The sequence below is a fragment of the Mobula birostris genome, chromosome 2, assembly GCF_030028105.1.
Source record: "Mobula birostris isolate sMobBir1 chromosome 2, sMobBir1.hap1, whole genome shotgun sequence".
Classification (NCBI taxonomy): Eukaryota; Metazoa; Chordata; class Chondrichthyes; order Myliobatiformes; family Myliobatidae; genus Mobula; species Mobula birostris.
The window spans coordinates 149255566-149282263 of NC_092371.1; the positions used below are offsets into that span (position 1 = coordinate 149255566).

Below are 26698 nucleotides of genomic sequence, written 5' to 3' on the forward strand. Positions count from 1 at the left end.
CGCCCCCATCCTTCTGCATTCCAGCAAGTACAGAACCAGAGCCATCAAAAGTTCCTCATATGATAACCCTTTCATTCCTGGAATCATCCTTGTGAACCTCCTCTGAACCCTCTCCAATGCCAGCACATTATTTCTAAGATGAGGGACCCAAAATTGTTCACAATACTCAAGGTGAGGCCTTACCAGTGCCTTATAAAGCCTCAGCATCACATCCTTGCTCTTGTATTCTAGAGCTCTTGAAATGAATGCTAACAGGGCATTTGCCTTCCTCACCACTGACTCAATCTGCAAGTTAAAAGGATCCTTTTATTCCCACTCGTTGTTTCCTACCAATCAGCCAATGCTCTAACCATTTTAGTAACTTTCCTGTAATAGCGTGGGCTCTTAACTTGGTAAGCAGCCTGATGCTTGTCAAAGGCCTTCTGAAAGTCCAAATATATAACATCTACTACATCCCTTTTATCTATCCTACTTGTAATCTCCTCAAAGAATTCCAACAGGTTCATCAGACAGGATTTTCCCTGAAGGAAACCATGCTGACTTTGTAAGGCATTATGGGACTTGTAACCCTGGAGGTCCTGCCTTTAACTTAGCATCTAACTCCATGAACTCCCTTTGCAGAACCTTTTCATTCATCCTACCCATGCCATTGGTACCTACATGCACCACGTCCTCTAGCTGTTCTCCCTTCCACTTAAGAAAGCTGAGGACTTGATCTGAAGTGCCCTGCCCCTGGTACCCAGGAGGCATCATACAATCCAGAAATCTTGTGCTTGCCTACAGAACCACCTGTTCATTCCCCTAATTAACAAATCCCTCCCCAAACAATATCCAATGTGATGTACCAGTTGTTGAGGGGGATGGCCACAGGGGTACTCTAAACTGGCTCCGTCACCTCCTTTCCCTTCCTGTTACCCTGTTTCCTGTATCCTGCACCTTGGGTGTAACTACCTCTCTATATGTCCTATCTATCACCCTTCAGCCTCCTGAATGGTCTGGAGTTCATCCAGTTCCAACTCCAAATCCTTATCATGGATTGTTAGAAGCTGCAACTGGATGCAGTTCCTGCAGTTGTAGTCTTCAGGGACACTGGAGGTCTCCTTGCCTTCCCACATCCCGCAAGAGAAGCATTCCACTATCCTGCTTGGCACTTCTACAGACCTAGCTGAACATGAAGGGAGGGACAAAAACTTAACCTGGAGCTTTTTTTTGATTTCTCTGACTGAAGCTTCTCATTGATTAAGCCTCCAAGAGCTAAAACCTCAAGGTCACCACTCTGACTCTATCCATTCAGATGTGGCCGCTGTGCTTGAACCTGCCTTCCTTTAATTTGCTCTTGCTAATCTGTCTCCAACATGGATTGGTCACTGGTCAAAGTTCTAGAGTGCTGCTGTGACCCCACTGCTCCCTATATCTATTCAGGCAGTGGACCTGACTGAGATTGCCTCCTCTCAAACTTCCGATGTCCGGACTGGTCTCTGGTCAGATCTCGTGTCTTCTCAATCTCGCTTGTGTCTGAGATTCTGTCAAGGTTCCAGTAATCTCCTCCTTTACTTCCTTCGGTTTCTGAGGATAGATTCCATCTGGCTCTGGAGCCTTATTCATGTTATTGTTTTTCCAAAAGACCCAATACTTGCTTCTTTTTAAATACTGACATGCCAATAAACATTAACGTACTCCTCACCATGAACCATGTTCTTTTTGGTGGATATGGATGATGGTGAGGAGTATCCTTTTTAGAACATCACCCACTTCCTCCGACTCCAGGCACAGATCCCCTCCTTTGCCATTCTGTGGTTATCCTCGTACTATTCAAATACATAATAAAGGGCCTTGGAAATCTTCTACCTTTCATTTGTCATGGGCACTTCATGGCCAATGTTAGCCCTAATTCATTATTTAAGTACCTTCTCACTTTCTTTAAATTTCTCAAGGCCCTTTCCATTTTTATTTTGGTAGAACTTGAGTTTCTCTTGTTATCCAAGGTTCCCAAGCCGCCTTGTCTTTCATTCTTGCAGGAATACCCAAGATGGCCTTTTTTATAAGGCTCTCACATGTCACCCAACCTAGTTTCTCAGTTCCTTCTCCCAACTTAACACTTCCAATCAACAACTTATCCATAAGAAAACTTAAAATCATCTGGAAAGTTGCACAGAAATGGTAGGTGAGATTTATCCTAACAAGTGCAGAATGATGCATTTTGGAAGGTCAAACAAGGGTAGGACATTCATTGTAAATGATAGGACCCTATGGAGTGTTGATGAACAGAGGGACCTTGGGTTACAGGTTTATAGATCCTATAATAGGGCAGCATAGGCAGATAAGGTGATGAAGAAGCAGATAGGATGCTTGCTTTCATTAGCTGTGGCTTAGAATAGAGGAGAGGGACATCATTTTACATCATTGGTTAGGCCAACTTCTCCAGTACTGGACAATTTGATTGCAACATCGTAAAGAGGATCTGATTGTTCTGGAGAGGATTCCGGGCAGATTAACCAAAACGTTACTTGGATTGAACTAGTTCAGTTATAAAAGAAGAATGGACAGGCTTATTTATTTTTCATGGACTAGAAGTGTCCGAGGAACAACCTGACATAGATATATAAAATGATGAGAGGACAGATAGGGTAGATAGAAAAAACCTTTTACCCTTAGTGAGGATGTTTAAGATAAACCTTCAATCTCTCACCCTGCACCTACACAGTCTTATGATCCAAGGAGGATTTTTTTTTTAAACTTTTGAAATTGCTGGAATCTGGAATGCAATGCCTGAGCTGGTGATGGTAGCAGATACCTACACAACATTTAAGCAGCATCTAGATAAGCATTTAAATTGCCAAGGCATAGAAGGCTAAAGATCAAATGCAGATACATGATACTAGGGTAGGGCAAATACAAAACTTGTCATGGATAAAGTGGGCCAAAGGGCTCATTTATGCAGTACAAATATGCATCTTAGTTTGATAATGTTACCTTTTGTCTTTTGAGGTTAAATTGTCCAATTGATCCTTCCACAAAATATCCTTTTCTTCCTTGTTAAAGAACAGCAACAGGATTTTTCTAAAACAAAAAAAAAGCAATATTACCTTCTTGTTACTTGACTTTTCAATTGACTAAAGGCATTTGATTGAAATAATGGCAGTGTAGGCAGTTTGCAGTTTCCACTTATTGATTTAGGGGAAGGCACACCCGAAAACTGCAGTAAACAATGAAAACAAAAAAAGATCGGATACAGTAAAGCACTGGAGGGATCCTTCGCTGTCTATGCATTTGTTTCTTGATAAATAAAAACTGTATTTTCAAGACAACGGACTAACCTGCAATGGAGACCAATTGCTGAGACTATAAATGTAACCTTTGATCTAGGATAATGAAGTCTGTTTAATTTAATATTATGTCCAAAATATTCTCAGTAAATGACTATCAGTCTCAGATATTGGGATATGAATGATTGAAGGGTCTGGTCCCAATCATTAAAATAAAAAAAGCAAATGTCAGTTTTACAATTTAGTTCAACATCCCTTCTACTGATGCTCTGGAATTGGACCACCTGATTTTGCCAGTGCACTGCTCCAAAAGCATTTCCATGACAACCTCGATAGCATGGCAGCATAATGAACAAATACTAAAACAAACTGCAGAACCAAAATTGGCAAGGTTGTAAGGAAGCATTTTAGTGAACAAATTTTAAAGACAGACAAGGATGGGGTGGAATGAACAGGGTGAAAATAATGACAGGATGAGCATGCCATAAAGGGATAGAACACTATGGCAAAAAAACATGCCCTTCAGCCAATCTAGTCCATGCTGAACCATTAAGCTATCCAGTCCCATCGACATGTTATCCTTTTATTCTGACAGGAACATACAAACTCTGTGCTGTCAAAATTTCACTGTTGAAGGCCTGCCACTTACCAAGCACACCGTTGCCAATAAACAACCTGTCCCTATCCACACTTGCCAGATCCTTTCTAATACCATCAAAATTGGCCTTTCTCCAATACAGAATCTCAACATGAGGACCAGACCTACATTTTCCCATAATTACCTTGAAATTATTAGCATTATTATCACTAAATGCAAAGTGCTCTCTCTTACACAAACTTCTGTCACCTGCTTCTCTCTTCCCTAATAGGAGATCTAGTATCTCACTCTCTCTAGTTGGCATTTCATGTACTGATTAAGGAAACTTACCTCAACATATTTGACAAAGTCCATCCCATCCAGCCCTTTTACAGTATGGAATTACCAGTCAAAATGTGGGAAATCAAGATCACCTTCTATCACAACCTTTTTTTTGCAACAGTCTGCAATCTGTGTACAAATTTGCTCCTCCTAATCCCTCGAACTGTTGGATTATATTATATCTATAATATAATCCCATTAATGTGGTCATCCCTTTCTTATTCCTCAGTTCTACCGATAAAACCTGAATAGACAAGCTCTTCAGTCTCGGCACTCCCATGACATTCTCCCTGACTAGTAATGCATCCCTCCCCCTTTAATTCATCTTGCTCTATCATATCTAAAACAACAGAACCCTGGAAAATTGAACTGTCAGCCCTACCCCTCCTGCAACCAAGTCTTACTAATGGCTATAATGTCATTCATCCTCATGCTGATCCATGCCCCAAGCTCATCCATTTTTCCTACGATACTTGCAGCACAGACCATTAGTCCCACCATGCTCAAGCTTTTGAATCCTGACTTTGTATACAAGATTAGCAACATTTTGCCATAACTACTCCACTATCTGCTCTGGTTCCCATCCTCTTGCAACTCTAGTTTAAACCACCTGTCCCCTGTGCAGCACTAGCAGATTTTCCTGCTAGGACTATAGTATCCTTCGAGTTCAGGTACAAACCATCCCTTGTATACAGATCCTAACTTCAATTATCCAAAATCTGAAGCCCTCTCTCCTGCACTATCTCCTTAGCCACATGTTAAACTGTATAATCTTACTATTTCTGTCCTCACTAGCAATCCTGAGATCACAATCCTGTACCTTAACTTAGCACCCAACTCCCTGAATGCACTTTGCAGGGCCTTGTTGGTACAAGTGACATGGACCATGACCTCGGGCTGCTCTCCCTCCAATTTAAGGATGCTATGGACTTGATCCTCTACCAAAGCATCCCCTATCACTACAGCTCGCCTCTTATTCCCCCCCCCAACCTTCCCTTCTTAACCATAGACACAGACTCAATGCTACAGACCTGACCACTATGACGTACCTCTGCTAGGGGATCCCCCAACAGTATCCAAATAGGTATACCTGTTGTTGAGGGGAACAGTCACAAGGGTACTCTGCACTGACTGCCTATCCCCTTTCTCCCTCCTGACTGTCATGCAGTTACCTGTGTCCTGCACCTTGGGTATAACTACCTCATTGTATGTCCTGTCTGTCAACCCCTCAGCCTCCCAAATGATCTGGAGTTCATTCAGTTCCAGCTCAACTCTAACACAGTCTGTTTAGGAGCTGCAGCAGGATGTACTTCTTACAGGTGTAGTTGTCAGGGACACTGAAGGTCTCCCTCCCTCCTCACATGTCACAAGAGGAGCACTTCACTATCCTGTCTGCCATCTCCACTAATAACGTGCAATAAGAAAGAAAAATAATGGGGGGGGGGGGGGAGAAAAACTTACCTATGGTCTAGGCCTCTCATCAAAGCATCGATGATCTAAAGTAGTGGTCACCAACCTTTTGAAGCCCAAGATCCCCTACCCATGGCCTTAGTGAAAGGCAAGATCGACCTACTAAATTGTTTAGTCACACGCATGTGCACCGGGCAGAAAAGACTGGAAGTAAAACCCCACAACCCGGAAACAACCTCTCTTTACAAACAGCTTTCTGTAGCGGAAGTATTGCTATATTACCATTACCTTAATTAGTATTACTTATTTTTATAATGCTCACATTACAACACCTTTAATTCTATGTTTCATTATTTAATTTTATTTCAACATGAAAAATAAATGAATAAAAATTGACTGTTGCACTCAGTGTGATGACTGGGGCTGAATACTTTCTGCTAGTTCCCTGAAATTTGGCTCATAGCTACAGACAGCCAGTTTGAGACAGTCTGTGAGGTGTCTGTCAGTAAGACAGCTCTTGTACTTAGATTTCATAATTCTCATCTGTTGCAGCACAGCGCCCTCGCAAACCTCCCGACAGACTGAATATTTGAATGGACAGTTTCCCTTGTTAGACTGAATGTTGAATCTGCCATGCTTTTCAGGTGTTTTGTATTGGTAAGCTGTTACTGAGACACTAGTATAAGTTTCAGAGGTATGCAAGATAATGACACCACTGTTTTTTGTTTCCCAGTTATTTACATTTGGGGAATGTTGGAATTTAAAGGGGGAGAAGTGTTGTAATGTGAACATTATAAAGATAAGTTAATACAAAATAGGATGATAGTAATATAGCAATACTCCCGCAACACTGCTACGGAAAGCTGTTTGTAAAGAGGTTGCTTCCGGGTTGCAGGGTTTTACTTCCGGTCTTTTCTACCACGGTGCATGGTGGGGGAGCTACACACATGCGCACAGGGCAGAAAGAACGGAACAAAAACCCCGCAACCCGGAAATAATCTCTCTCTACTTTCAGTAGCTGGAGTATTGCTATATTACCATTATCCTAATTAGTATTACTTATTTTTATAATGCTCACATTACAACAGTATTTGTTTATTTATTTTTCATGTTTTTCAGGATCTACTGGGGAAGTCTCAAAGATCAACTGGTCGATCTAAAGCCTTAACTCTCCACTCTAACACTGGCCCACTCACACAATGGCTGCTCTGCTAAAGCCAAACTTTTTAATTGGATCTTGCCAAGTTCCTAATTATGCACAATCCAAAGAATCCCCAGGAACTGTGGCGCACCACACGTGCCAACTGCTCCTGCTTGCTGCTTTTGAACTCTCTCTCCCTCTATGCATTCCAATGACTCCTTGGGAAATGTGGTTCGGGAACTGTAGTTGTTTGTTTGTCTTTTTATTCTTTAAACATTAAATTAGTAATTTGGATTTAAAACTACTTATCTACAATTCCAAAATAACTGGAACAGAGGGGACCATACGGTAGAGGTACCTGCTGAGCAGACAGATACCTATAAATGTTATTGCACAATAAGTTATGTGACCTTACCCTTGCTTAAAATATCTTTGAACTATATATTTTAATTGTAATATTTTTTCTTCAAGATTACATTAAAAAAAATTTAACAAATTATTTGCACAGGTAGCATGGATCATATTTCCTTTTGCCTCCTACTAAAAAGGTTATACTGGATTTCAGCTGCTCGTGATACAAGGCCAAAACTGCTGAACGAAACAGAAACCTGTTACACTGAAAAGTTATTACAATTTGACAAGTTTTAAGTCACACTGATTAAGCTCACCTGAAATACGAAATCTTCAAGGCAAAGCCTATAAGTTTAATCATTGGAGTGAACCCTGTACCAGCAGCCAAAAGGATAAGCTCAGTTATTCCATTAAGTTGAGTGCATTTGAAGTTGCCGTCTGGGCTACTCAAGGACACAGAATCACCTTTAGATAAAATAAAACAATTGAATGTTTTGAGAGAAGCAGTTGAAAATATTGCTAGAAGCTTTCAAACTAAAAGTTCTTTTCATTAACAGAAGGCCTGACAAGCTATTAAAATATGAAAGATACCTAATATAGGAATGTTAAAGACAGAATGGTGAAAATGTTCAGCAGGCCAGGCACTATCTGTGGAGAGAGAAAGTTAATCTTCAGGTCCACGACCTTCCATCAGAATTGGACATGTCCCTCTCCCCTTTCAGCACTTCACAGGGACTGTTCCCCACATGATTTCCTGGTCCACTCCTCCATTCCCACCAACCACTCCCCTTCTTACAACATTTTACCTTGCAACTGCAGACATTACCAAACTTGCCCTTTCACCTTTTCCCTACCAACCATCCAGGGAACCATACAACCTTTCCAGGTGAAGCAGCTATTCTTCCAGTCTGGTGTATTCCAGTCTGGTGTACTCCATTCCGCATTCCCTTTGGAGAAACCAAACACAGCCTGGGTGATCGATTTGCATGTGTGTTAACTCTGCAGGGACAAACTCCAGCTTCTCATTTCCTGCCATTTAATTCCTCACCCCACTCCCACTCCCTGGTCTGTAGCCTCCTGCACTGTCACAGTGAGGCACAATGTAAAGTCTGAAGCAGAGCACCTTGACTTTGGTCTGAGTACATTACAACCTTCTAAACTCAATATTCTCTCCAAGGATTGTCAACTTATTGTGGTAGAGAGACACAAGAGTTCCTGATATACTGAGTGTGATACCGCCTGGAATTCAGCCTTAGCTCCAGGGTCAGCTGTAGTGTAAGGTCAAAGGGGTGGGTCTAGACAAACAACAATCCAACCAAGACCTCAACAGTGGAGCTGGTGGGAGATGATGCCACATCACAATGGCAGTACAAGCAAAAGGCAGCTGCCAATGTGAAGGGTCCCCAGTAGTCTTCTACGTCCCTGAACCCTGACCTGCCAAGGATCATGTGGTTGCTGCCTATGCATGAGCCTCCCCACGGTCATATACAGGCACACTCCACGAAGGGAATCCACTCACATCCCCTCAGCAGAACATCATACTCAACTCAAGTGATTGTACTAGTACTACTAAATTCAATATTGAATTCTGCAATCTCGGGTAACATGCTGCCTTTGTCAGCTTCGGCCATCCAGCAAAGCAACTCAGCTCCCACCCACCGGATGTAGATGCCTGGCCTGGGCATATCCTCCTGTAACTGTACATTCTTCATATAACCATATAACAATTACAGCATGGAAACAGGCCATCTCGGCCCTTCTAGTCCGTGCTGAACTCTATTCTATTCTATTCCTATTCCCACTGACCTGCACTCAGCCCATAACCCTCCATTCCTTTCCTGTCCATATATCTATCCAATTTAACTTTAAACGACAACATAGAACCTGCCTCAACTACTTCTGCTGGAAGCTCATTCCACACAGCTACCACTCTCTGAGTAAAGAAGGTCCCCCTCATGTTACCCCTAAACTTTTGTCCTCTAATTCTCAACCCATGCCCTCTTGTTTGAATCTTCCCCACTCTCAATAGAAAAAGCCTACCCATGTCAACTCTATCAATCCTCCTCATAATATTAAATACCTCTATCATGTCCCCCCTCAATCTTCTACGCTCCAAAGAATAAAGACCTAACTTGTTCAACCTTTCACTGTAACTTAGGAGATGAAACCCAGGCAACATTTTAGTAAACCTCCTCTGTACTCTCTTAATTTTATTGACATCCTTCCTATAATTCGGTGACCAGAGCTGTACACAATACTCCAGATTTGGCCTTACCAATGCCTTATACAAATTCAACATTACATCCCAACTCCTATACTCAATGCTCTGATTAATAAAGGCCAGCAAACCAAAAGCTTTCTTCACCACCCTATCCACATGAGATTCCATCTTCAGGGAACTATGCACCATTATCCCTAGATCCCTCTGTTCTAAAGCATTCTTTAATGCCCTACCATTTACCATGTATGTCCTATTTTGATTAGTTCTACCAAAATGCAGCACCTCACATTTTTCAGCATTAAACTCCATCTGCCATCTTTCAGCCCACTCTTCTAACTGTCCTAAATCTCTCTGCAAGTTTTGAAAACCTACCCCATCATCCACAACACCACCTATCTTAGTATCATGTGGATACTTACTAATTCAATTTACCACCCTTATTCAGTCAATGTTCTCACTCTAACTGCTCCCAGTCAGTCACTGACCTGCTAGCTTTGTTTGGAGCTTGGGCACACTTGTTTTACACTTGAGACATTCCCCTACCCCACCTCCCGCAGTTTTACCAGCTTGTTTTCTTTTCAGTTCTGATGAAAGGTCTCTGACCCAACGGCTGCTTCACATTGTTTCTTTTCCTACAGAGGTTGGATTACTTGTTGAATATTGCTAACAGTTTCTGGCTTTGAATTTTAGATATACAATATCTATAATTGCCAAAGAAGTATAGAAAGAGCAAAAGAAAGGGGAGCAAAGAACAAAAAAAAAGTCTGGGACAAGGGAAAAGGCTCAATTAACTATTTTAAATTTTCAATTCTCTGGCTTTATTTTAATTGTTATTTTATTTAATCAGTATTTTATGATAAATCATTTTTTGCATTTCACTGGTGATCCTTTATACACTAAGTTTTTGTTGTCATCTGTTTTCCTTTTATATTATCATGGTATTAATTTACTTACATACAGTGACATCTTCCAAAAACAATGTCAAGTTTTCTTTTACCCTTTCTTTAAAAAATGTTGATTACTGTTCCATATTACCCTGCCCCCCGATATTTTAAGCAGAAAAATTTCTCCTTTTTCTTTTAGTATCTTTTTATTGATTTAAAAAGAGCATATATACAAACAAGGAGAATTATCTCAATTATATATATCAATACATAAAGAAGGTGACATAAACATTATCAAAATCATGCATAGTATTAACCTGATATAGAATGTATAATAAGGAAAAATAATTAATTCGCCTCTTATCATTTCATGAAGAGAAAAAAGACTTTTGAAATTTTTATGTGGGGAAAAAAAAACACTATTCTATACAAACAAAAACAAAAAAGAAAAAAAAAAAGAGGACTGGGCAGTCCATCCTGAGAGTAAAACCAAGAAAAGAAAGACTTTCTGATCAAACCCAAAACTTCAGAAGAATAACTGGAAGACAGTCAGTACAAAAATCAATAAATCAAATCATATGAGAATATTGAATAAAAAGTCGCTAGATTTCTTCAAATTTAAAGGATGTATCAAATGTCTGACTTCTTATTTTCTCTAAACTTAAACAAGACATGGAGGAAAGTCAATAAAAGCAGTAGGTGGATTAGGACGCAAACAACAGGAATTCTGCAGATGCTGGAAATTCAAGCAACACACATCAAAGTTGCTGGTGAACGTAGCAGGCCAGGCAGCATCTGTAGGAAGAGGTGCAGTCGACATTTCAGGCCGAGACCCTTCGTCAGGACTAGGGTCTCGGCCTGAAACATCGACTGCACCTCTTCCTACAGATGCTGCCTGGCCTGCTGCGTTCACCAGCAACTTTGATGTGTGTTGTAGGTGGATTAGGATCCTTCCATTCAAGTAAAATGGCTCTCCTAGCCAATAAAGTTGAAAAGGCGATCATCCACTGAGCAGAAACAGGAATATATCCTACTTCCGATGGAATAATCCCAAAAATTGCTGTAAGTAAATTTGGTTTGTTACATACCCCGTAACTGGGTTGCCAAACCAGCAGAAATGGATCACTCAGTTGGAGTCTGGATTACTAGAACTAAGAAAGTTTTATTAAAGAAACAAGCAAGACAGTAATCGAAAGGATAATAAATGCAACAGTTCAGCAATGATAAACACACGTGCACAGAATTAAGATAACAGCATCAATCAAGCTCTATCGTTGTCTAGGGGTAAATGACCAATTTCAAAGTGACACAAAGTTCAGTCCAATTTAGTTCAGTTCGCAGTAATCGTTGCCATGGCGATGGACAACGTGGGGGGAGGGAGAGAGAGAACGAGAACGACTGATCATTCAGAACGGCTTCCACTCACAGACCGGCGATATTGCTCACAAGCAGCTTTCGGGTGGGTCCTTTGTGATGTCACCTGAGGTCCCCGACTGTGACCCCTCCTCCAGATGCGGTCGATCCTCTGCAGTGAACCCGGCACCCAAGCGAGGGTGGACACACACCGGGTTCCCGCTGATCGTACCTTTCCACCCTGTGCGTTTATGGCCCGGTACTTCCCACCAACTCGTGAGAGGCGCACCGCTTCCAGGGTCTCGTTACCTCGAGTGTCGTGTGTGTCCTGCCTTAGCGAACCTGTCCCTTTTTATCCCCCTGCTGGGGTATCGCCTGTCCATCACTTCAAACAGTTCAGGGTTCAAAGGGGGAGCCACTCTTGACAATACCCAGACTGATGGCTCCTTCATTAACACCTCCAAATGCTGCTTCATTGTGTGCCTTATCTCTCCCTCCCCTGAGGACAGGTGGCAGACCAACTGCTGATGCCACTGGTGCTATCCCAGGCCAGCAAACATCTTAATTTATGTGTATTCTCGTCACAGGTTGTAAGTCCAGATCCAAGACTTCTAATAAAGTTTTAAAGACATTTTTCCAAAAATTTTCCACCTTTATGCAAGACCAAAACATATGAGTTAAAGTTGTCACCTCAATATTACATCTATTGCAAATAGGATTGATATTGGGAAAAATACAGGCTAATTTATCCTTTGACATTTGTGCCCAATGCACTACCTTGATCTGTATCAAGGAATTACAAGCACAAATAGATGAAGTATTTACCAGGTGAAAAATTTTACTACATTAATTATCTGAAAGTAACTCTTGAAATTCCAATTCCCAAGCACCTTTAATTTTATCGTTAGATATAATTCGTAAATTCAATAACCATTTATAAATTGTAGCTATCGATCCTTTTTGAAATGCTTTAACCTGAAAAAGGGTATCTATCATATTAGGGGGATACTCCTCCCTTGGAGGGCCAGACACCCTGAGCCAATAGGCTGGTCCTGGACTTATTTCCTGGCATAATTTACATATTACTATTTAACTATTTATGGTTTTATTACTATTTAATTATTTATGGTGCAACTGCAACGAAAACCAATTTCCCCCGGGATCAATAAAGTATGACTATGATTATAAGCAGAGGGGTAATTTGGAAGCAAAATATGTTTTTGAAAAAATCCTATTTTATAAATATCTAAAAAAAAGTGTGCATTAGATAAATCGTATTTATCCGCTAACTGAGTGAAAGACATTAAACAATCCCCTATGAACAAATCTGAAAAAGTTACTATTCCTTTGGTTTTCCAAATTAAAAAGGCCTGATCTAAAATTGATGGTTTAAAAAAAGTTAAGATGGATTTTACTAGAAAGAACAAAATCATTTAACTCAAAAAATCTGCAAAACTGAAACCAAATTCTTAATGTATGTTTAATAATGGGATTGAGGTCTTGTCTACAAATCTTAGAGAGCAGAAAAGGAAGAGGAACTCCCAGTAAAGAGGCTAAAGAATACCCCTTCACCGAGATTTTTTTCCAAATCCACCCATAAAGGACAGTCATGTATGTCTGAATAATGAATCCAAAAGGTAATATATCGAATATTAATTGCCCAGTAGTACAACCTAAGATTTGGCAAAGCCATACCACTGTCCTTTTTTAATTTCTGCAATAAAGGTTTACTCAATCTAGGATTTTTATTATTCCAAATATAGGATGAGATTTTAGAGTCTATTCTATCAAAAAACAGTTTAGGAACAAAGGAAGCGGCTGCTTGAAATGTATATAAGAACTTTGATTGAACTGTCATTTTAATAGCATTAATTCGACCAATTAATGATAGCGTCATAGGAGACCATTTAGAAAGTGCTTGTTGCGTATAATCAACTAATAGGAGAAAATTATATTTTTTACAGATCCTTAAAATTTTTTGTAATTTTAATACCATAGTAAAGTGATCTTTAGCAATACTAAAAGGTACTTGAACTTATTGATCCAAGTGATCATTAACAGGAAATAACTCACTTTTGTGTAAATTTAATTTATATCCAGAAAAACTACCGCATTCAAAAAATATGGATAACATAGAAGGAATAGATTTCTTAGAATCTGAAATATCGACTAACAAGTAAAGACCAATTTCTTTTCTAAAATTCTTTCTAAGATCTTGGCTAATTGGCTTGAGAATATTTTACCTAAAGTTATTTCTAATGTTCAAACTAGATTTATTAAGTATAGATATTCACATTTTAATATTCAAAGATTATTGAACATCATTTATTCCTCTCCATCCAAAGAACCTAAATGTGTTGTTTCCTTTGACGCAGAGAATGCCTTTGATAGGGTGGAGTGGTCTTATTTATTTGAGATCTGAGAAAGGTTTAATTTTGGTCCAGGCTTCATTTCCTGGATCAAATTGATCTATCAAGCTCCTATGGCTGCGGTTATAACTAACAATCAAAACTCTCCTTATTTTAGACTATAGAGAGGTGCCTGGCAGAACCTTCACTTCAGAACCTCTTGCTATTGCTCTTCGGGATTCCAATAATGTTCAGGAGAGGGGATAAAGTGCATAAGGTTTCGTTGTATGCAGACTACTTGTTGGTCTGTATTTCAGATCCTAAGAAAAATTTCTGCTGAACTACTTCATATTTCACCTGATCACTTTTTTAAAAATTTTAAATACAGTGGACTTTGGTTAATTGGGACACGTTGGGACCAGTACATTTTGGCCCAATTAAGCAGCTGTCCCAATTAACTGAAGTTTCACGGAAATGGTTAAAAAGGTATAAAAAAAAAGACAGATTACAATTTAACTGAATAACAATTTATGTACTGAAATACAGAAGAACGTAGAACACTACCTAGACCTCTACAGTACTATAAAACTGTATTAACTTGTAAAAGCTATCAGAAGAATTCATCCATTGTATGCTGCTGTGTTAACATACAATCAACAAAATCAGTCAAGGCACCAAGCGCAGATAATGGACTGATTTCATACAATGCTTTTGACAGTTGCATCCTCCACATCTTCATTTTCATTGTAATATGCAAGACCATTGTTGATACCTTCAAATTCTCCATAATTCCTAACTTGTTGAAGTAGTGAAATCATTTCAAAGGTTTCAAAGGTACATTTAGTGTCAGAGAAATGTATACAATATACAGCCTGAAATTCTTTTTCTTCGCAACCATCCACAAAAACAGGAGTGCCCCAAAGAATGAATGACAGTTAAATGTTAGAACCCCAAGGCTCCCCCCTCCCATACATAAGCAACAGTAAAGCGACAACACCCTCCCCCACCAGCAAAAAAGCATCTGCACCTTCCTCCGAGCACTCGAGTACAGCTGTTTCACTTTCAGCTGTTTTCTGGTATCTAAGCCTGAATGGTTGAAACCGCAGTAAGCAAAACAGTTCTGAATTGTCTTGCACATTTCTCACCAACTAACAGTGACAAAAATCACTGCTTTTTGAACACAAACATATGCAACTGATGCTATTTAAAAACTGTTCGCTCTAAGTATGGTGTAGTGTTAAAAAGCCACACACATAAATGCGATGTACGCTAGTAGAAATATTTTGGCAACTGTCTCTGGTCCCAATTATATAGTCTCCCAAATAAACAAAGGGAATTGTGGCAACACACATCAAAGTTGCTGGGGAATGCAGCAGGCCAGGCAGTATCTCTAGGAAGAGGTACAGTTGACGTTTCGGGCCGAGGTCCTTTGTCAGGACTAACTGAAGGAAGAGCTAGTAAGAGATTTGAGAGGGGGAGGAGGAGGGGGAGATCCAAAATGATAGGAGAAGACAGGAGGGAGAGGGATGGAGCCAAGAGCTGGACAGGGGATTGGCAAAAGGGATATGAGTGGATCATGGGACAAGAGGCCCAGGGAGAAGGAAAAGTGGGGGGGGGGGGAACCCAGAGGATGGGCAAAGGGTATAGTGAAAGGGACAGAGGGAGAAAAAGGAGAGAGAGAGAAATAATGTGTAAATAAATAACGGATGGGGTACGAGGGGGAGGTGGGACATTAGCAGAAGTTAGAGAAGTCAGTGTTCATACCATCAGGTTGGAGGCTACCCAGACGGAATATAAGGTGTTGTTCCTCCAACCTGAGTGTGGCTTCATCTTTACAGTAGAGGAAGCCGTGGATAGACATATCAGAATGGGAATGGGATGTGGAATTAAAATGTGTGGCCACTGGGAGATCCTGTTTTCTCTGGTGGACAGAGCGTAGATGTTCAGCAAAACGATCTCCCAGTCTGCGTCGGGTCTTGCCAATATATAGAAGGCCACATCGGGAGCACCAGACGCAGTATATCACCCCAGCCGACTCACAGGTGAAGTGTCATGTGTGTTGCTTGAATTTCCAGCATCTGCAGAATTCCTCGTGTTTAAGCAATAGCAAGCCCTTAACAAAGACCATGATCTGCCGTACAACAAATACTAAACATTCACTCAACAACTCGACATACCACAGGCTCTCTCTCTCTCTCTCTCTCTCTCTCTCTCATTAATAAAGGGGAAAAGGTGTCCCCTTTCACAGTGAGAGGTGAGACATAAGAGATGCTGCCTGGCCTGCTGCGTTTACCAGCAACTTTGATGTGTGTTGCTATTGCTTGTTTGGTGGGGGGAGGGTACTGATGCTTTTTTTTTTGCTGAAGTGTTGGAGGGGGAGGGTCGTTGCTTTGCTACAGCTTGTGTGTGGGGGGAGTAGTGGGGCTTTGAGGTTCTAATGCTTTTACTGTTACTCATTCTTCTGTTTTCATGGATGTCTGCGAAGAACAAGAATTTCAGGATGTATATTGTACACATTTCTCAGATATTAAATGAAACTATTGAACACGCACTATGTGCTGGCAGCTCGTTTCACACTCTCAAGACCCACTGAGTGAAACTTTCCCCTCATGTTCCTCTTAAATTTTACACATTTAACCCATGACCTCTGGTTGTAGGTCCACCGAACTCAGTAGAAAAAGCCTGCTGGCATTTACCCTACCTATACCACTTATAATTTTGTATACCTCTTTCAAATCTCCTTTTAGTCTTCCAAGTTCCAAGAAATAAAGTCCCAGCCTATTCGATCTTTCCTTATCACTCAGGTCCTCCAGTTCCGGCAACATCCTTGTAAATTTTCTTTGTACTCTTTCAATGTTATTTACATCTTTCTTGTAGTTAGGTGACCAAAACTGTACACAACACTCCTAATTAGACCTCACCAATGTCTTATACAATGTCAACAAAACATTCCATCTCCTGTACTCAATATTTCGATTTACGAAAGCTAATGTGCCAAAACCTTTGTTTACGACCCTGTCTACCTGTGATGCTACTTTCACTGAATTTATAGACCTGTATTCCCAGATCCTTTTGCTCTACCGCATTCCTCAGTTCACTGTGTAAGACCTATGCCGGTTGGTCCTACTGAAGTGCAACACCTTGCATTTGTCTGCATTAAATTCCACCCACAATTTTTCCATCTGGTCCAGATCCTGGTGCAAACCATGATAGCTTTGGTTACTGTCCACTACACCCCCAACCTTGGTGCTGTCTGAAAATGTGCTGATCCAGTTAACCACATTATCATCCAGATCATTGATATAAATCCCAAACAACAACGGACCCAGCACAGATTCCTGCAGCACTCCAGTAGTCACAAGCCTCCAGTCAGTGAGGCAACTATCTATTACCACTCTTTGGTTTTGCTCGTTAAGCCAATGTTTAATCAATTTACTACCTCATCTTGAATGCCAACTGACTGAACCTTCTTGACCAACCGCCCATGGAAGATCTTGTCAACGGCCTTGCTAAGGTCCATATAGGCAACATCCACTGCCTTGCCTTCATCAACTTTCCTGGTAATTTCCTCAAAAAACACTAAGATAGGTTCGACGCTCCCTACCATGCATAAAGCATATTGACTATCCCTAATCAGTCAGTCCTTGTCTATCTATACTTATATACCAGGTCCCTTAAAAAACCTTACAATAACTTTCCCACTACTGATGTCAGACACACCAGTCTATAACTTCCTGGTTTATTTTGAGAGCCTAGTGGAACAACATGGGCTATCCTCCAATCCTCTGGTACCTCACGTGTTTCTAAGGATATTTAAATATCGCTGCTAGGGCCCCAACAATTTCTGCACTTGCCTCCCGCGGAGAACGAAGGAACACCTTGGCAGGCCCTGAGGATTTATCTAATGCAATTGTGATTACTAGGTGCAAAGTTCCCCTACACCTGCCACGTCTCAATCCCTAATAGCAGATCAAATACCATACACTCTCATTGGGGCTTCTACGATCTGATTAAGGAAACATTTCTGAACACACTTGATGAACTCTATCCCATCTCGTCCTTTTACAATATGCAAATCCCATGGCCTGCCAGTATCTGCGGTGATTTCACCATCAACCCAATATGGAAATTAGAGCAATACCCTCTGCCCAGAATATCATTGCAAACCTTTCAGGAGGAAAACACTTCAGCAAAGTGCGCTTAGTACACATACACACGTACGTACACACACACTCACACACACACTTTGCTTACAGAATTCATTACAGGTTATATGTAAAAATACATGAATGGCATATGTCATCACACCTCAGTAAAAGTAAAAAACAGTACATATTTATACTGAGTCTCATGCCTTGCTTTTAATTAGTTTTGCAGTTTCAAAACATAACAGCTATCCCACTATCTTTGTGCAATAGTGAATTTTCAGCACTAATCTTTATTAATCCATATTTCAGTTATTCACCCTACCTCACAATATCAGCTACATAATAATTGATTTGCTTTTTTGTCCTGAATTATTAGGTAGATCTAATTACTTTCCAAATGAGCATTAGGTAAGCTACCAAAGTGTCCCAGTTTGATATTTCTTTGAAGTAATGGGGATGGGTAATTGTAATGAAGATGACATGGGTCTGGGTATTGGATTACACTGATTGAAAACTTTATTCAAAGTGGTCTAGTGACTTGGTAATAATCGTTTTCAGGATATTTGCTACCTGGACCACAACAAACTAACAGCTTTCTGAACAGCTAATATTTTTATTTTTAAAATGCTACATGCTTTTGCCAAGTCTCAATATGTTCCACATTCTGGACCTTGTTGATTGTATTCTGAGATGACAATATGGATGAACAGGAGAATACAGATGAGATGGCTTTAAAAAGTACCCTGATTTCTACATTGAGTTTTCATTTTTCCCTGTGTTTTGTGATAAATTTGCAGATTTCTAGTTTAAGGTTGATTTCACTTTCAATCTTCTCAAATAGCCAATGGCCCAATTTATAGCCAAAAAGCAGTACACCCTGAAGAAAAATATGATTGTACTTTAAATATGGCCAGATTACTCTATTTCAAATACCTGGCTAAACTATACCCAGTGGTGGTAAATTCTTTGCTAGCTGTTCCAGATTGACAGGGCATGGGTAAATAAACTTGCCAAAGGGTTAATTAGAGTGCATAATATTCAGAACAGCCAATTTGTAGCCAGAGTAACATCTAATAGCCATAATGAATTCTAAAGCATGTGCATGTATTTTAAACTGTAACTGCGATTACTTGGATAGCATTTAGCTGAAAAATGCAATGAAAAACAGTTTCTCATTTTTAGTGCTTATTTAGAAGGTTAGCAAATTCACTATCAAATAAAAACTCAACATAAAACAGACAACATTAACAGAATTTAATGCAAAATACAAGCAGTAATGAGAACTGCTTAATTTAGACATTGATTGTTATTGCATCTTTGCTCGTTCCGAGAAGTTACAAAGACACTTAGTGTCAGGACGATCACTATACCCCAAAACATTAATACGTTATGACTGATGAATATAGCTTCAAAGCATTTAATATGTTAGGCTCCCTGCCACAGGGACAGAATTATACAGTATTTCTAATGATACGCTAAGACTATCCAATGAAATTTCTAGCTCGAAATCATAATATGAAGAGCCTACCCACCCCCCCCCCCACCCCGACCAGAAGTTGTGGATTGACTAAGAGACTTGAAAGCTGCTGAGAGCTAGATCAGTGACATTCAGGACTGGGTGACCCAGGAAAGTACAAGAGGTCCAGGTATAACCTGGGGAAGGTAATCTCACATATAAAGTGACAATTCTTGAATCAAAAAAGCTTGAATCAAAGAAGGATGCTCAACAACTGTGACAGGGTTTGAAAGTCATCACTTCCTATAATGCACAACCAAGCAACATAAATAACAAGAAGCTTTTTCTCCCAGATGAGCTCAATGACTTTTATGCTATTTTCAATTGCCCAAAAAAACATGGAAGCACCTTCATAAATGCCCACAGCCCCCAAATACGGTGTGATCTCAGTCTCTGAGGATGACGTCAGAGCATCCTCCAGGAGGGATGAATCCACTGAAAGCATCCATCCCAAACAACATACCTGGCCGAGTAATGAAGACCTGTGCTAATCAACTGACTGCAGTGTTTCTGGACACCGTTAAATTCTTGCTTTGGCAGACTAAAGTACTCACCTACTTCAAATGGGCTTCAATAATACCATTGCTCAAGAAGAATATGGTAACCTCTCTCAATAATTATCCTCCAGGAGCATTTATACCCACTGTGATGAAAGGCTTCAAGAGGTTGGCCATGAAGCACATCAACTCCTGCCTATGGAATGACCTGGATCTACCCCAATTTGCCTAATGTCACTAGCGATGCTATCTAACACTTGACCAATGAAGATGCACACGTAAGGATGCTCTTCACTGGCAACTCAGCATTCAATACCATCATCCTCTCAAACTCAAAACCCATCACTAAGCTCCAAGACCTGGGCCTCAATATTACCTGTGCAACTGGCTCCTCTATTTCCTTACTGCCATACCCCAGTCTATATTGCTAGAGTTGCTAGTGCGCATGCGCCAGTTGTGCATGCAGCCTAGTACAGCCGTTCCAATCTATTCTTACTTTCTTCTTACTTTTTAATTTACGTTATTTTTTGTAATTTTTTTTCTCATAGTGGCACGTCGAAGCTGCACCCTCTCTAACATGCTGGTAGAGAGAGTTTTATTTGGGTTTTCTTTAGCGCCGGAAATGGTTACATCCCGACATGCGGGACAGAAGCAAGGTCACATTGTGTATTCCATAGACCAGCAAATACCGGCCAGTTTAGCGAGCAGAGCGGCGGACACCCCTGCTGAAATCCGGAGGAAAACACACAGTGGATGCAGAGGGGGATCACAAAGCCAAGGAAAGAGGACCAGGTCAAGACAACAGAGACTTTTGGAGAAGAGCAGTTCAGTGGGTAATACCGTTCCGGCTGACCGGAAGTGCACTGAAAGCAGTAAGCGTAAAGGAATTTGGTGCTTACTGATCTGGTTAACAACAGATGGTGAAATCCAGGGCATATTACAATCGAGGAACATGTTTGCAGACTGGATATTGAACATTTTACTGTTGGACTTCGGCCACATTCCACCGTGATACAACACTTGGTGGCACGGGAGGTCGTTCCTGCCTGTGGCCATCGAATGTGCAGCTCCTCCCATGGAGGGTCAGACACCCTGAGCCAATAGACTGGTCCTGGACTTATTTTCCATCTGGCATAGTTTGCATTTTGTTGTTTGATTGTTTGTGGTTTTTGTATTGCTATATTTAAGCTCTATTCTTGGTTGGTGCAGCTGTAACGAAACCAAATTTCCCTCCGGATTAATAAAGTATATCTATCTATCTATCTATATGGACTGGCCATCATCTTCTCAAAACTTATCATTAGCATAGTGCACAAAACGGCTGTGTATGTGGCCCCTACTTTATAGTTACGATTGTGTGGCTAATAAGTACAATTCCAATGCTGTATTTCAATTTGCTGACTACGTCACTGTTATTGCCAAATCAAAGGTGGTGGCGAGTCGGTATATAGTAGGGAGACTGAAAATCTGGTTGACTGGTACCAAACAACAACCTTTACTCGAAGGTAGTAAAACCAAAGAGCTAATTATCAACTACAGGAGGAGAAACTGGAAGTCCATGAGCCAGTCCTCATTAAGGGATCAGAGGTGGAGAGGGTCAGTAACTTCAAATTCCTTGGCGTAATCATATCAGAGGATCTGTCCTGGGACCAACATGTACAGTAAGTGATATCACAAAGAAGGCATGACAGCAACTCTACTTCCTTATAAGTTTGCATAGGTTTGGCATGTTACTGAAAACTTTGACAAACATCTAAAGATGCACAGTGGAGAGTATCCTAGCTGAATGCATAATAACCAGGTGTGGAAATACTAATGCCCAGGAATGGAAAAGACTATACAAAATGGTGGATACAGCCCAGTCCATCACAGACAAAGATCTCCCCACCATTTAGAACATTCACAAGCGACATCCATGATCAAGGAACCCACCATCTAGGCCATGCTCTCTTCTCTCTACCATCATCAAGCAGGAGGTACAGAATCCTAAGCAGACACCACTAGATTCAGGAAGTTATTAACCTCCAATCACTAGGCTCCTGAACCAGCCTGGATAACTTTACTCACCACAACTCTGAACTGATTCAAATGACATACAGACTCACTATCTAGGACTCCTTTACAACTCAGTCTCAATACATCTTTCATTTGCACACTGGTTGTTTGTTAGTCTTTGTTTATGCATGGTTTTTCATAGAGTCTATTGTATTTCTTTATTTTCCACCATTGTTCTTGTGGCTAAAAAGACCAAGGTAACATGTCTGAATGTTTGGTGTCCTGTCGCACTCACCTCAATAATAAGCAAACGCTTTGAGAGGTTGGTCAAGGACTACATCTGCAGCATGCTACCACCAACACTGGACCCCCTACAATTCACCTCCCAACACAAATGATCGACAGATGACGCATAGTCACAGCTCTACACACCGTCCTTACACATCTGGAGAAGAAAGATGCACACATGAGAATGTTGTTCTTGGACTACAGTTTAGCATACAACACCATAATTCCCTCCAGGCTCGACAAGAAGCTCAGGGGAGACCTCGGCCTTCACCTTGCCTTATGTAGCTGGATCCTGGACTTGTCAGATCACTGGCAAGTGGCAAGAATGAGCTCCCTCGCCTCTGCCCCTTTGACCCTCAGCACAGTTGCCCCTCAGGGCTGTGTCCTAAGCCCCCTCCTTTACTCTCTGTGTACCCAAGACTGTGTTGCCACCCACAGCTACAATCTGCTAATTAAATTTGCTGATGATAAGACACTGATTGGCCTAACCTCAAACAACAATGAGGCAGCCTACAGACAAGAAGTCATCACCCTGACACAGTGGTGTCAGGAAAACAACCTCTCCCTCAATGTTGTAAAAGCAAAGGAGCTGGTTGTGGACCACAGGAGTAATGGAGACAGGCTAACCCTGTAGACATCAATAGATCTGGGGTTGAGAGGGTGAACAGCTTCAAGTTCCTCAGCATAATCATCACCGAGAATCTCATGTGGTCTTTACGTACCGGCTGTGTGGTGAAAATGGCACAACAGCACCTCTTTCACCTCAGATGGTTGAAGAAGCTTGGTATGGGCCCCCAAATCCTAAGAACTTTCTACAAGGACACAGTTGAGAGCATCCTGACTGGCTGCATCACTGTCCGGTATAGGAAATGTACTTCCCTCAATCGCAGGACTCTGCAGAGAGTGGTGTGGACAGCCCAGCGCATCTGTAAATGTGAACTTCCCACTATTCAGGACATTTACAAAGACAGGTGTATAAAAAGGGCCAAAGGATCATTGGGGACCCAAATCACCCCTAACCACAAACTGTTTCAGCTGCTACCATCCGGGAAACGGTACCACAGCATAAAAGCCAGGACCAACAGGCTCCAGGACAGCTACTTCCATCAGGCCATCATACTGATTAATTCATACTGATACGACTATATTTCTATGTTATAGAAGGGCCTGTTGTACATACTATTTATTATGAATTACAATACACTGCACATTGAGATGAAGACGTAGCAAAGATTTTTACTCCTCATGTATATGAAGAATGTAAGGACTAAAGTCAAGTTTTCATGTAAATGCCTGCAAGGGAATGTATCTCCCTGTAGTATATGGTATCATACGTGTACTTTGATAATAAATTTGTTTTGAACTTTGAATTTTGCTCATTCATATCTACTCATGCTATTTGCTGAACACATCTGGTGCGGACAGCCCAGCGCATCTGTAGATGTGAGCTTCCCACTATTCAGGACATTTACAAAGACAGGTGTGTAAAAAGAGCCTGAAGGATCATTGGAGACCTGAGTCACCCCAGTCACAAACTATTCCTGCTGCTACCATCTGGGAAATAGTACCACAGCATAAAAGTCATGACCATGGACAGCTTCTTCCACCAGGCCATAAGACTGCTTAATTCATGCTGACCCTACTGTATTTCTATGTTACATTGACTATCCTGTTGTACGTAATACTTATTATAAATTACTATAATTGCATATTTGAACAGAGACGTAATGTAAAGATTTTTACTCCTCATGTATTAGAAGATCATAAGATATATGAGGAAGAGTAGGCCATTCGGCCCATCAAGTCGACTCCCCCATTCAATCATGGGTTGATCCAATTCTTCCAGTCATCCCCACTCCCCTGCCTTCACCACATACCCTTTGACACCCTGGCTAATCAAGAGCCTATCTATCTCTGTCTTAAATACACCCAGTGACTTGGCCTCCACAGCTGCTCGTGGCAACAAATTCCACAGATTCACAAAGTATATTCCACAAATACACAAGGTGTATTTGAAGGATGCAAGTAAAAGTCAATGCAATAGCCCAATTATTTTATTTCTTAGAGATTTACTTATTATTCATTTACTGAGATACAGCGCAAAATAGGCCCTTCTGACCCTTCAAGGACTGCCACCCAGCAATCCACCGAATAAATCTGAGCTTAATCACAGGACAATTTACAATGACCAATTAATCTACCAACCGGTACATCTTTGGACTGCAGTAGGAAACCAGAGCACCCAGAGGGATCCTATGCGATCACAGGGAAAACATACAAATGCCTTACAGGCAGTGGCGGATACAGCACAGAAACAGGCCCTTCCAGAACAACACCACCCAATTACACGTGACCAATTAAGACCATAAAACGTAGGAGCAGAATTAGGCCACTTGGGCCATCGAGTTTGCTCTGTCATTCCATCATCACTGATTTTTTTAAATCCCTCTCAACCCCATTCTCCTGTCTTCTCCCCATAACCTCTGATGCTCTGACTAATCAAAAACTTAGCGACCTCCACTTTATATCCAATGACATGGCCTCCACAGCCATTTGTACAATGAATTCCACAGATTCACCATCCTCTGGCTAAAGAAATTACTCATCTCTGTTCTAAATGAATGTCCCACCATTTTGAAGCTGTTCCCTCTGACCCTAGACTCCCCATTACAGGGAACACTTTCTCCACATCTATTCTATCTTGGCCTTTCAATATTCAATAAGTTCTAACCTCCAGCAAATACAGGCCCACAGCCATCAAACACTTTTCATATGTTAACCCTTTCACTCCCAGAATCATCCTTGTGAACCTCCTCTTGATCCTCTACAGTGCCAGCACATCTTTTCTTAGATAAGAGGTATAATATTCCAATTGCAGTCTGACCAATGCCTTAAAAAAAAGCCTTAGCATTATATCCTTGCTTTTATATTGTAGTCCTCTTAAAATGAATGCTGACACTGTATTTTCCTTCCTTACCAACATCTCAACAAACAAGTTTTAGGGACTCCTGTACGAGGAGTCTCAAGCCCCTTTGCACCTTTGATTTTTGAATTTTCTCCCCATTTAGAAAATATTCTGCACCTTTATCATTTCTACCAAGGTTAATATTCATACATTTCCATACACTATATTCCATCTGCCACTTCTTTGCCCATTCTCCTAATCTGTTAAAGTTCTGCAGACTCCCTGCTTCCTTAGCACTACCTGCCTCTCCACCCATCTCATATAGTCAGCAAAATTAGTCACAAAACCATCAATTTCAGTCAAGATGGTACCAGCGAGTAAGGATTCCGCAGGCAATGTCTTGCAGATAGTGCACAAAACTGTTTATTTCACTTCTTATTCATCTTCTGGAACTGTTAGAGCCAGTGATTTACTGTTTGGAGATCGATTGAGTGACCTAGCACTCTGCTATCTCCAAGAACATTCCAGGGGATGAGTGTGGGCCTCGTGGCAAAGTTTAGAGATGGAGCGAGTCAATGATCAACTCCATTTCGCCACTTAAAGCATCCATCAATCGCTGATTAAAGCATCGCAGAAGATTGAAACATCGAGGTGAAAGTGAGGTGAGCGAGTGTTCAGCGCCGATGACCTACCTCTCGCCATGCTGTGACGGAACTGCTGGATAAGGTGTCTGTGGGTGAAAGGCTGTCCATCACTCGATGCTGCTGAACAGGCTGTCACACACAGACATCTCGACTCCCTCACTGCTCTGCCTCTGCGTTTGAGTGGTTCCCCTCTCCCCCGTGGAGAATGTTACCAAAGTTCTGCTGTTAATGGATTTTTGGACTGTCCGGTCTCTTTTTCCCCACTTTTTTTGTCAATTACATTCTGTGTTTTTGCCTGCAAGTTTATGCGTGATTTGTAAGTTTTCTTGTGTGTGGTGGGGGTTTGGAATTTTGGATTTGATGTTCTTGCAGTTCGTCCGATTTGCAATTTTTTCCTCTGCACATCGGGTTGGGAGGGAGAATGTTGATGCTGTCGCTGCCACTGTGCAATTTCTAAGCTTTTTTTTGTGCCGGGGGGTTGTGGGGTTTGATGTTTTCGCAGTTTGCCGATTTGCTTTTCTATGTGTTCGGGGGGGGGGGGGTGCGGTGGTGTGGAGTTGATGCTGTTTTTGCCATTGTGACTCAAAATGGAGCGAATTGTAAGCTTTTTTGTGCAGGGTGTTTGGGGTTTGATATTCTAGCAGTTTGCAGATTTTGTTTTTCTGTGTGGAGGGGGCGGGGTTTGATGTTTTTGTTGCTTTTGCGGTTTAAATTTGGGGCTATTTTTCTTTAAACGACTTTAATGGTTTTCTCCGTTTCGTGGCTATCTGGAAAGAAAAATCTCAGGGTTGTATACTACATAGATACTTTGA

At 41.1% G+C, this 26698-nt stretch overlaps 1 protein-coding gene across 1 annotated transcript in view; it reads right to left on the reverse strand.

Annotated features, from left to right (window-relative positions):
* Positions 1–26698, reverse strand: part of cyb5r4 (cytochrome b5 reductase 4) — a 143672-nt gene that overhangs the window by 48029 nt on the left and 68945 nt on the right. The window contains 2 exon segments of the mRNA XM_072250276.1: positions 2974–3060; positions 7405–7552. Of these exon segments, the coding sequence (XP_072106377.1) occupies positions 2974–3060; positions 7405–7552 (235 nt within the window).